Below are 11,508 nucleotides of genomic sequence, written 5' to 3' on the forward strand. Positions count from 1 at the left end.
CAAGGATTACTCGAGTCTCCAGCTTCCATCAATCAACTCATCCAAACTCTATATAAACCCGGCAGCTACGGATGGTCAAACCACAATACTCATCATCATCATCAACCAATCATCAATACTAGCAAAGCAGCTAGCCGTACAGCTAGCCCAGACGCACGGCCGCCTAGATAGCTAAATCGCAACCGAGCCAAGGCGAGATCGAGCAATGCCGTCGTCGCCGCGAGCCCTAGCGCTCGTCTCGCTCGCCCTCCTGATCTGCTGCAGCTCTCCCCTCCTCGCCCATGCACAGACGCCGGCGGCCCACGACGTCTGCGCCGGCCTGGCGACGGATGACGCCTGCCACAACGTCCCCGAGGCGCTGCGCCTGAAGCTGATCGGCATCCCGACCATCCTCGTCTCCAGCGTCATCGGCGTCTGCCTGCCGCTCTTCGCCAAGTCGGTGCCGGCGCTCCGGCCCAACCGCAACCTCTTCTACATCGTCAAGGCCTTCGCGTCGGGGGTCATCCTCGGCACCGGCTACATGCACGTGCTGCCGGACTCGCTCGCGAGCCTCGGCTCGCCGTGCCTCCCCGAGAAGCCGTGGCGGCAGTTCCCCTTCGCCACCTTCGTCGCCATGCTCGCCGCCGTGTTCACGCTCATGGTCCACTCCCTCATGCTCACCTTCTACAACCGCAAGAAGAAGGGCCACGACGCCGGGGCTCCCACTCCCAGCAGCGCTGCCGTCGGCAACCTTGAGAGCACGGAGCCGGAAGCAGACTGGCACAGCCACGGCATGGCGTTGGCCAAACCCGGCGACGCCGAGGCTGGCAAGATGCAGCTCGGCCGGAACCGCGTCGTCGTTCAGGTATGTAGTCTTGTGTTTGCACTTGCACAATCAGTTAATATTCCCACTTGCTCTCACTAACCAACCAACTCATACTTCTAATTGAATCTAACACGGTTTTCAACTCAACCTTGGATCCATGCATGGCTGCCAATCAAAGACTCCAAATGGCCAGACCTAGGTGCCTGGTTGACTTTGCCTCACATGGATTTTTTTAGTATGCGTACTATGAGGGTGCTTGGATACGTTTTAGTCCCATGACTAAAAGTAGTGGGACTAAAACTTGCTAGCCTCACCCATGCTTGGATCCAAATACTAAAGAGATTAAAATCAAGTTATTGAGCATTTATTATCCTCCAAACCCTTCAATCCAGAACTCGCATGTGTTAGAGAGGCATTAAATGATGAGAGAGAGGGCTAATACATATTTTAGTAGGTTTCCTATGACTAAAAAATTTTAGCCTCAAGACTAGTCCTAACTTCTCTTTAGTCAGGGATGCTTGGAACTTTAGCCTCTAAAAGAGACTATTTTTAGTCAGACTAAAAATAGTCCCTTGGATCCAAGCACCCTCATGTTACAAGTAAATGAACACTAACACAACGCCCACGCTAGTCTACCAACTATGTTAGTGTTACAAGTAAATGAACACCAACACAACGCCCACGCTAGTCTACCAACTAACTCGCCAATGTAGCCCACCCTTCCACTTCTCGAAAGAAGTTGTTCAGCTCGTCTTTCAGCAGTCCCACTTGCTTTCATGTTCGACCCTCCTTGCCGTTCCTAAGGATTACATAGTTCTTTGATGGCACGAAGACTACGGCGTTGCGATGCTTCTATATCTCCCACATGACTAGGATGAAACGCCTAAAAAAACATGACTAGGATGGATAGTGCACTTGTATTCCTTTTGAACTGTCCGCTGCCTGACTAGGATGGAGTCACAGCATACAAATCAAGTTTCATATAGACTTAACTTTTTTCGATGCCTAACATATGCATCATGAAAAAAACTACTCCTATATCTTGAGGCACTTCGACTGCACCTACAGGATGCTACAACAAAAGACCGCTCCAAAGCACCGTCGCTACATTTTTGCCTAACATCTTTGCATCAGGTGAATAAACTCCTACACCCTGAGATACCAAACTCTGCACCTACATGGTGCTATAGTTGCCTCCCTTATCTCTGCACCAGTCCGAGAGGCTCTCACCCGTTGCCGGCAACCACTCTGGTTTGCCCAAAGAATGGAGGATCGCAGTCCAAATCTCGCGTGCAAGCACACAATGGAGCAGCAGGTGGTTGATGCTCTCTTCTTCCTGGCTACACAAGGGGCATCACTCCTGATGGTCCAATCCACGCCGCACTAGCCGGTCGGAAGTTCAACATCTATTTTGAATACGAGCCAAGTGAAGAAGCAGCATTGAAGTGGAGCCTTAGACATTTAGGTGAACTCTGCCGTTGGGATAACTTCCCTGCCCCATGGACACCTCCGAGTGGCACTTGGATGAAACTGTCAACGCGTGGTGGCAAAAAAGAACCGACAATAATATTCCTAACCGAGACGCAATGGCCTTTCTCACCATGCTCGTTTCTTGGGTAATTTGGAATGAGAGAAACGCCCGCGTTTTCCGCCACAAAAGCGCACCGCCGACGATTCTTCTTTCCAACATTTTAGAAAATGCAAAACTATGAGTGACCGCCGGCGCAAAGAAACTAGGGAACATCATAGTGTCCGAGTAATTGCCATGCCGCATTTGTGAGTGCGTTGTAAAAAACTCTAAACTATTCTCTCCCTTATTTAATTAAAGAGGCAAATCTTTTGCCTTCGTTTCAAAAAAAAAAAACTTTCCTGCCCCAGAACTTGGCAACATACGCAAACTTCGTCGAGAAGCAGCCGTTCGTCTCCCATGACCAAACAACGGTATCCTGCTATGCATGGTCGAGCTCCACCCTCATAGTCCGCATCCATAGTGTCAGGTATTCATTTAGCATGGGCGTTGTTACTTCCGGTCCCACGTCCCTTGCCCATGCAGCATCTTCATAGCCTGAGCGACCGAGCGCGCGGGTTGATCTTACCCTAGTTTTAACGTGAGCGTATAAGGTCGGCACAAGCTCCTCAATCCTCTGCCCATTCAGCCACCTATCCTCCCAAAATTGGGTGTCCTCCCATTGCCTAGCATCGAGTGAGCAGCCGCTCTGATTATCTGCCGTGATATCTATATCATCTCTGTGCATAATTTTATCACTACTTAAGAATTATTAGAAATTTCTACGTAGTGAGGGGAAATTTCTACGTAGTGAGGCACATAGCAGAAATTTCCCCTCAAAAAAAGTTTAAACTGTATCTTCTTGCCACGTCTACTTATAGTTATTTCCAGGGAGCGTGCATGGACGCTTGATTAATTTCTACGCGTAATGCAGGTTCTGGAGATGGGCATCGTGGTACACTCGGTGGTGATCGGGCTGGGCATGGGCGCGTCGCAGAGCGTGTGCACACTCCGGCCGCTGGTGGCGGCCATGTGCTTCCACCAGATGTTCGAGGGGATGGGCCTCGGCGGCTGCATCCTCCAGGCGGAGTATGGCACCAAGATGAAGGCCGGGCTAGTCTTCTTCTTCTCCACCACGACGCCGTTCGGGATCGCGCTGGGGCTGGCGCTCACCAAGGTGTACCAGGACAACAGCCCCACCGCACTCATCGTGGTTGGCCTGCTCAACGCCGTCTCCGCGGGGCTGCTGCACTACATGGCGTTGGTGGAGCTCCTCGCTACCGACTTCATGGGGCCCAAGCTGCAGGGCAGCGTCAGGCTCCAGTTCATCTGCCTCACCGCCGTCCTCCTGGGCGTCGGCGGCATGTCCGTCATGGCCAAATGGGCATGACTGCGTCGATCCCGCACCCCACTTTACTTTATGATGATGTACGTGTATCTTGTGTCTTTTTTTAGGATAATGTATCTTGTGTCTATGAGCCTATGCATTGCTCCCTAGAGAAGTAATTAAGTTTTGCTTGATCGATCTCCTCTGCTAGCATCACTTACTACATTCGATCAATCCTAATGTTGATGTCCACAGGACACGATGTACTGTTCTACTATTATGGGTAAAAATGTCATGGTTTTCTGGTCATGTCAACTGAACTGTTGTGTCAAATTATGTTCCTTTTCTTTGTTTCTTTATTATTGAACTAGTACAAATGCCCGTAAAGGACGGAAAAAATTTCAAACGTGCTCCACATGTCATTATGCAACACTTCTTATATCCAATTTTGACGAGTAAATTGCTCAAAACTATCACATTTGTGGCTAGGGCACTTCAAAATTATCGTTTTTGCCAAAAATCACAAAAGATCACCACTTATGTGCCATGTGAGTAACAAATCACACTGATTCGAAACTAAGCCGCAAATAAGCACAAAACTGACCGGTTGGACCCACATGTCATGTCAACGCGGAATATCTACGCAGACAATACGCAATCAAGTCCCTGTAACTTAAGAAAAGCAATCGGTCCTGTTAGTTTTTTTAGAAAAGCAATCAAGTTCTTGCGTATGCCAGCGTGGTGGCACCGGTCGTGGCTGCTCCGGCCTTGGTTGCGCCGTCATTGTGCAGTTGCTTGTGGCCGCTGCTGCTGCCCGCTACTGCTGCACGCGGTGGCCACCGCTGCTGTGCCGCTGCACGCTCCCGCCGCCGCTGGCTCGTCAGATCCCCTGCTGTTAGCCTGCCCCTCGCCACTGAGGGCATGACAAATGCATAGTCTCAGTGTGATTCCTCACATGTCATGTAGGACCGGATGTCAAAAAAATTAGGTTTGGATGGGGAAAGCGGGATCCTCTGCAGGAGGCGGGTGTTTGGGGAGAAAAAATATGGTCTGGTGTAAAAAGCTGAAAATGTTTGAGTGAAGAGTAGAGATGCATATGTATTAGAGTCTTTATTTTCTATTACAGATGCCTCATGTTTCCTTTTTCTCATGGGGCATCTGTAGATGTCTCATGTTACCTTTCCTCATGGTGCATATGTATCCATATGCCATCATAGATCATGCCCTGGGTCGCATGCTTCCTTGCGCTGCTTGATCTCCTGCTGCTCCACGCTTACGCGTATGACACCGTTTTCAGATGGCCGAGAAGCACCATCCGATCAAATCTGCCGAAATTGCCTCTCCCAATCGATCACCCCGAAAATCGGTGCACGCTTCTCCAGATCGCTTAATTGACTCATGGCGTATCTTGAGTTTCATGCACACAATTCCCTGACCACAACATCGAATCTTTTCCTCCAGATCAACAACCGCATCCTCAAATCGAACATTGCTCATGATCCCACTTGTTAGAATTACGGGGATGTAGTTGTGAGCAGCAAGGTCTAGGGTTACGGGGATGTAGGGGCTAATACCGGAGATGGTGTCGGTGAAGGAGATGGAAGGGGGTATTCGTGGAGGTAGAGCTAGAGTAGAGGTAGGCGGAGGAGGCCGTGGCCGCGGCGACGATGGTGGCGCCCCGCCTGAAGTAGCCGGGTGGCGGCAGCGGTGGTGGGGCTGGCGGGTTAGCCATTCCCTAGGATCGAAAGTCTGATACCATGTAGAATTGTACTGAATAATTGTTGATGCAATATTTTGCCGGTGAGATGCAGAGGCCGGGGGTATACCTCCTTTTCGAAAAAATAAAATATTTTGCCGGTACAAGAAGTATATATAAGAGCTAAGCCGCACCTACCTAGTCTTATTATAAACCGAGTAGGAGTCATAATCCTATTACAAGTTGTATTCTAACAAATACTCATGTTTCAAATTTTCATGAGGACCGGGCTAGATGGGATGAGGATAAATATCCTGATACTCTGGTTGTGTACGGTCTTGATGGGACCATGAGTTATTTTTATCTAAAATTAAAAAAAATAACTGTGTGGCCAGGTATCCAGCTTTTCAAAAAGATAGCCAGCAGTTAATATGCACTACCCTTTCATTAAAGAAAGAAAAAAAGACAAGGAACATAATTTGACACGACAGCCCAGTTAACATTACCAGAAAAGCAATGGCATTGTACACACATAGTAGTACTATAACAGGTGTCCGGTGGACATCAACATTAAGATTGCTACAACGTACTCCATCAAAGAAATATGAGAGCGTTTTTAGTGATCTAAACGTTCTTATATTTCTTTACAGAGATAGGAGAGATGCTAGCTGAGAGCGATCGATCAAGCAAGCTTAATTACTACTCTATGAACTAGGGAGCAAACACACGCGATGCAACACACATGCACATGATAATGTAGCGCGATCGACGAGGCTGGACGAGTAGGCACGTTCCCGCGCGGGCGCGCTAACTCACGCCCATTTGGACATGACGGCCATGCCGCCGGCGCCGAGGAGGACGGCGGTGAGGCAGATGAGCTGGAGCTTGACGCTGCCCTGCAGCTTGGGCCCCATGAAGTCGGCGGCGAGAAGCTCGACAAGCGCCATGTAATGCAGGAGGCCCGCGGAGGCGGCGTTGAGCAGGCCGACGACGATGAGCGCGGTGGGGCTGTTGTCCTGGTACACTTTGGTGAGCGCCAGCCCAAGCGCGATCCCGAACGGCGTGGTAGTGGAGAAGAAGAAGACCAGCCCGGCCTTCATCTTGGTGCCGTATTCCGCCTGGAGGATGCAGCCGCCGAGCCCCATCCCCTCGAACATCTGGTGGAAGCACATGGCGGCCACCAGCGGCCGGATGGTGCACACGCTCTGCGACGCCCCCATGCCCAGCCCGATCACCACCGAGTGCACCACGATGCCCATCTCCAGAACCTGCACATATATGCACAAAATTAATCAAGCATCCATAGAAACTTGAGTGTAGAACTGCAGCACTAGCTAATTCATCCAAAAGCTCTAGCTTTGAAGGTGGACTATGCATTTATATGTCAGTCGTGTCTTAAACTCAAGACCTCTTGACTTTAATATCATTTAAAACTGCACGCACCAACCAGTTCATCTAAAAGCTTAAGCTGATGGAGAAAGACGGGCTATGCATTTATACGTCAATATTGAATAACAAGAACTAGAAAACTTCTTCTTTTTGAAACGGATGCAGTGGCAATTTCTGCTCTGTGCATGATTTTGTTTCGGAAAGAAAGCTTAAAGTGCTGACTGTACTTTTCAAGATTTTGTTTCATTTTTATTGTGAATTGTGACTTTCTGAGTACTAGTTGTCTTCACATTACAGTAGAGTACATGCCTACTCTTGAATAAAAGGATTCCCCTACGCAGAAAGTCACAATTCACAATAATTTTAGAGAAACCAGGACTAAGTCATTGTATTTGCTTAATAACTAATATAAGGCTGTCATAGTGGGGAGTAACATATACTAGTATCATGCATATGATACTAGTGTATGATACTACATCCATAGTGCATACTATAATAAAGTAGTATCATAGGTGGTCTCATTTATTGCCATGCATGACGCATAGTAGCATAACATTTATTATGTTACCATATCTACCTATGTTACTATGACCCTCTCTCTCTTCTTTAATTTCCTGCCACGTAAGCATGTTTGCGAGTCCTAAGTATATGATACTAGTTATGTTACCCCCACTATGGCCAGCCTAAGGAGGTAGCTACATGCATGAAGCCTCAGTTAGTAGCCATTCAGGAAGTAGAAGGTCAGATTTGCGTGGTCATGCTTGGTAAGCTTGATTGTTTTTGGCAAACTAAAGTCAAACATGATGCATGCATGTAACTTAGTTGAGCTAATTAAAACTTATCTGGATGTTCACATCATATATAAACTATTAGGTAGCTAGACAAATGGAGGATTAGCCACTATGTTTGATTCAGTTCGTTGTCGATCTCTAGCTAGCCGCGACAACCAAGTACGGCACTGAGACGAAAACAATCTTAAGTACTGATGCAATCACGGAGATGATCTACATATTTAATATTCCATGTGAGATGAAGTCAACGAGGCGCGTAGGCCTCGACATTTGGAGTCGATCGGCCGGCACCTATGGCGTAAAAACTAAGAAAAAGTACAGCACGGGCGTACGGAGCCGGTCCTTGAGAGATTTGATTGGCGGCCATGCATGGATCCATGGTTGAGTTGAAAACCATCTGAACGACGGTGTGCAAGCGGGAATTAATTGTGCGAGTGCAACACACAAGATTATATACCTGAACGACGACGCGGTTCCGGCGGAGCTGCATCTGGCCGGCCTCGGCGTCGTCGGGCTTGGCCAACGCCGTCCCGTGGCCGTGACCGTGGGTGTGCCAGTGTGCTTCCGGCTCCGGGCTCTCGAGGTTGGCGACGGCGGCGCTGCTGGGAGCCCCGGCATCCTGGCCCGTCTTCTTGCGGTTGTAGAAGGTGAGCATGAGGGAGTCGACCATGAGCGTGAAGACGGCGGCGAGCATGGCGACGAAGGTGGTGAAGGGGAACTGCCTCCAGGGCTTCTCGGGGAGGCATGGCGAGTTGAGGTTGTCAAACGAGTCCGGGAGCACGTGCATGTAGCCGGTGGAGAGGATGACCCCGGACGCGAAGGCCTTGACGACGTAGAAGAGGTTGCGGTCGGGCTGGAGCGCCGGCACCGACTTGGCGAAGAGCGGCAGGCAGACGCCGATGACGCTGGAGACGAGGATGGTCGGGATGCCGATGAGCTTGAGGCGCAGCGCCTTGGGGACGTTGTGGCAGGCGTCGTCCGTCGCCAGGGCGGCGCAGACGTCGGCCGCCGGGTCGGTCGCCGGTGTCTGGGCATGGGCGAGGAGGGGGGAGGTGCAGCAGAGCAGGAGAGCGAGCGAGAGCGAGACGAGCGCTAGGGCTTGCGACGACGGCATTGCTCGATCCCGCCGTGCGTCTCCTCTTTACTTTTGGTGTGGAGCTGGTTGTACTTGTCGTACGGCTAACTGCTTTACTAGCACTGATTGCCGATGATGATGAGTAGTGTGGTTTGAGGATGTGTAGATGGCGGGATTATATAGAGTCTGGAGTTGATGGAAGCTGGAGACCAGAGTGATCCTTCCAACTAGCCCGCGCGGTGTACGTGGGTTACCTTAGAGCATGTACAATGGTTCTATTTTAAAAATGCCACGTAGGATAAATGATGAGATGAAGGAAAAAAAATTAAAAAAAAAGTTTGTCTTCTCATATTTAAAAGAAGACAAAAGATGATCTTTTTGCATAATATGTCTCACCATATTTTTACGAATAGCTAGTTATTGAAATAACACTGAGAGATGACCCTTTGTAGATATGTTTTTTTGTCATCTGTAAATTACATGAAAGACTTAAGATAATATTATCTTATCAACCATTGTAGATGCCCTAAAAGCATCTTCAGAGAGAATATCGGGTGATACCATCACGTGTATACTCCCATGATACCAATTTGAAAATATTAATTAAAAGGTTTAAAATATTCCAGAAAAATGTGAGCGTTGACAACGCATATGTGTACAAACCTTAAAAAATTCAGACCGAAATACAAAGTACACAGAGAGAAACAAAAAAGACAAAACTGGATGTCAATAATGTAGGTTATGACACTATTCATGCTTTTTGTCTTTATTGACACTATTATGCTGAATTTATCTTTTTTTCTACACATGTAATTTGACTTTGAACTTTGATCTGATTTTTTTTACAGATTGTAGACACATGTGTTGTGAACATCCACTTCTTCTTTTTTTAAAATTTCTGAAACATCTAAATTTGATTTTTTTTAAATTGGTGTCATGGGAGCATACAGTATCACCTGATATTCACGCAGCATCTATAATCACAACCCTCAATCCGATCTCATATGTCCGCAGACGTATTCGAGCACATCCACAGACAGGAGCAAGTAACCCCTCATTTCATCGACGACGTTGCAAGCACAATCCTCAAATGTAAACCCATATTTCCATACTACACCATGCATGTCATGTGGAATTCATCTACGTACTAGATCAAACGATCTACATTTGAAAGAAACTAATGTACTTCTACTCATTGTTGGAGATGTAGATGACTCCCGTGCCGGATGGACTGGCCTCGTGATCATTGGCGGCGGGCAGCATCTCCGGCTTATCTTCCTTGTCATCATCCTAGAGGTCTGCGAACAGCTACTCCAGCCTCACGTCCACGAGGTAGATACGGTGTTGATTGGCCGCCATCTCCCGGTTGGACCGAATCGAGTCAAGGATGGCGGCTTGCTCTGCCTCGAACACTGCGGTCGCCTTTGTGGCAAACCAACACGTCTCAAAATCCACCTCTGCCATGCCAAAGACATCGGTGACCTCCATGCCCGGCACCTCGTCCGCGTATCCTCCATGGCAGTGTCCTCCTCCTCCTCCTCTGGCAGCTTCTCCTTTGGCACGTCCTCTTTTGGCACCCGCTCCTCCTCCTCCATCACCGCAAGCTCGCAGGCGTTGTGTGCCTCCTTCGAGGCGAGCATCTTGGCTTGGATCTCCGTTCGGTGCTCAAGTGTGATGATGTGTCCAATTTACGTGAGGATTTCAATACTTATTTTGTGCCTTCATGGTAGGCTTTGTGGAGTTTTATCGCGTTCGCGCACCTCTTTTTGTCGGTATTCCGTGTATCATCTTTTGGAGCAAATAATAATTTAGGAAAGGAATCTCTAAAAATGGTAGTGAAATCATGTATTTAATGTGATAATCATCTACCATAAAAGAATGGTGAAAAGCAGCCAAAGGAGGAGTTGTTGCGGAGCCTCCGGAGCAAAAGACGACGCTCCATACAAGCATGCCCGCTCATATGGGCGGTTGTATGATACTCATGTGCCGCTGCCTTGTCCACTACTTCCACCGTATTAAATCGGATCAGGGATCAGACGCGCAGAGACACCAGAAACTTGTCCAGAAGGTAGGATCCTAGCCTCTGGAGATCATCCGGAGGAGGAACTGGCAAGGAGGAGATCGCCATCTTCACCACCGAGCACAAGGGGGCTACAACATCATCACCACTGCCATCATCATCCACATCCATCTCATTGTAACATCAGGAACCCTAGTTGTTACGTGTGTGATTCATTCACGTTTTCCATCACCATCCTTATGATGTTTGTTGTCTCCATGTGTGAGTAGACCCTGATTCTTGGGGATATGGATGAACTTTGGTATGTATAGAAGCTGAAACGTTATATTGGATATGAGATCCTCTGTTGAATGCTTAGTTTAATAAACTTCATGGATGATGTGAAGGGGCCCTACTCAGCATTATCGCCGAAAGGCCACGAAGTGTATCATTGTCGTTGTAGAGATTGGGATGTGAAGGTAATTCAAGGTGACAATAAAAAGCCTTTGCAATTGATAGGGGGTTTATGAAGAACCCTTAGAGAGGCCGCGTCCATGGGGTAACTCTTAATTACCTTGGTCATAACCTGCAGGTGGGAGACTATGGTGATGGCGTGTGTGGCACGAAGTCTACCCAGACTAGAATGTGTACTGTACCCGGCTCCGCCCAGCATAATCATCAAGAGTGGCTCAAGTATCCGGATCATATTATGTAGATGCATAAGTTGCGCTAGAAACATACCAATGGGGATTCCAGACACCCTGAGGACACCTTAACCCTCTATGATTTCCACTTGTTACTCAGTGTTGTTGTCTTCTATTTACTTATATGTTATTTACTTTCAGATCGCTCTACATCAAAATCACTATTTACTTCCGGCCCCACTTTGTTTGTAGTCTACAATCACTTGCATGCACAA

The 11,508-nt window shown here is 48.2% G+C and overlaps 2 protein-coding genes across 2 annotated transcripts; one reads left to right on the forward strand and one right to left on the reverse strand.

The window, feature by feature from the left end:
• The first annotated feature begins 205 nt into the window (after window positions 1–205).
• LOC119289269 (fe(2+) transport protein 1-like) lies at window positions 206–3,702 on the forward strand. The gene is made up of 2 exons (XM_037568628.1): window positions 206–844; window positions 3,247–3,702. The coding sequence occupies exons 1-2, from the start codon at window positions 206–208 to the stop codon at window positions 3,700–3,702; spliced, it is 1,095 nt and encodes a 364-aa protein (XP_037424525.1).
• Window positions 3,703–5,810: 2,108 nt separating this feature from the next.
• LOC119287110 (fe(2+) transport protein 1-like) lies at window positions 5,811–8,727 on the reverse strand. Its single transcript, XM_037566623.1, has 2 exons — window positions 7,973–8,727; window positions 5,811–6,603 (listed from the first exon to the last, which is right to left on the reverse strand). Exons 1-2 carry the CDS (start codon window positions 8,627–8,629, stop codon window positions 6,148–6,150), a joined length of 1,113 nt encoding a protein of 370 aa, XP_037422520.1. The 5' UTR covers window positions 8,630–8,727; the 3' UTR covers window positions 5,811–6,147.
• Between the last annotated feature and the right edge of the window lie 2,781 nt (window positions 8,728–11,508).

This window comes from Triticum dicoccoides, chromosome 4A (assembly GCF_002162155.2).
Source record: "Triticum dicoccoides isolate Atlit2015 ecotype Zavitan chromosome 4A, WEW_v2.0, whole genome shotgun sequence".
Lineage (NCBI taxonomy): Eukaryota > Viridiplantae > Streptophyta > Magnoliopsida > Poales > Poaceae > Triticum > Triticum dicoccoides.

What these genes read in the sequence shown, in the direction of transcription:
- LOC119289269 (XM_037568628.1), top strand. Translation starts at nt 206, where the DNA reads ATGCCGTCGTCGCCGCGAGCCCTAGCGCTCGTCTCGCTCGCCCTCCTG. An exon ending in GGAACCGCGTCGTCGTTCAG is followed by an intron (nt 845 to 3,246) that starts GTATGTAGTCTT and finishes CGCGTAATGCAG; the next exon opens with GTTCTGGAGATGGGCATCGT.
- LOC119287110 (XM_037566623.1), bottom strand. Translation starts at nt 8,629, where the DNA reads ATGCCGTCGTCGCAAGCCCTAGCGCTCGTCTCGCTCTCGCTCGCTCTC. An exon ending in GGAACCGCGTCGTCGTTCAG is followed by an intron (nt 6,604 to 7,972) that starts GTATATAATCTT and finishes ATATATGTGCAG; the next exon opens with GTTCTGGAGATGGGCATCGT.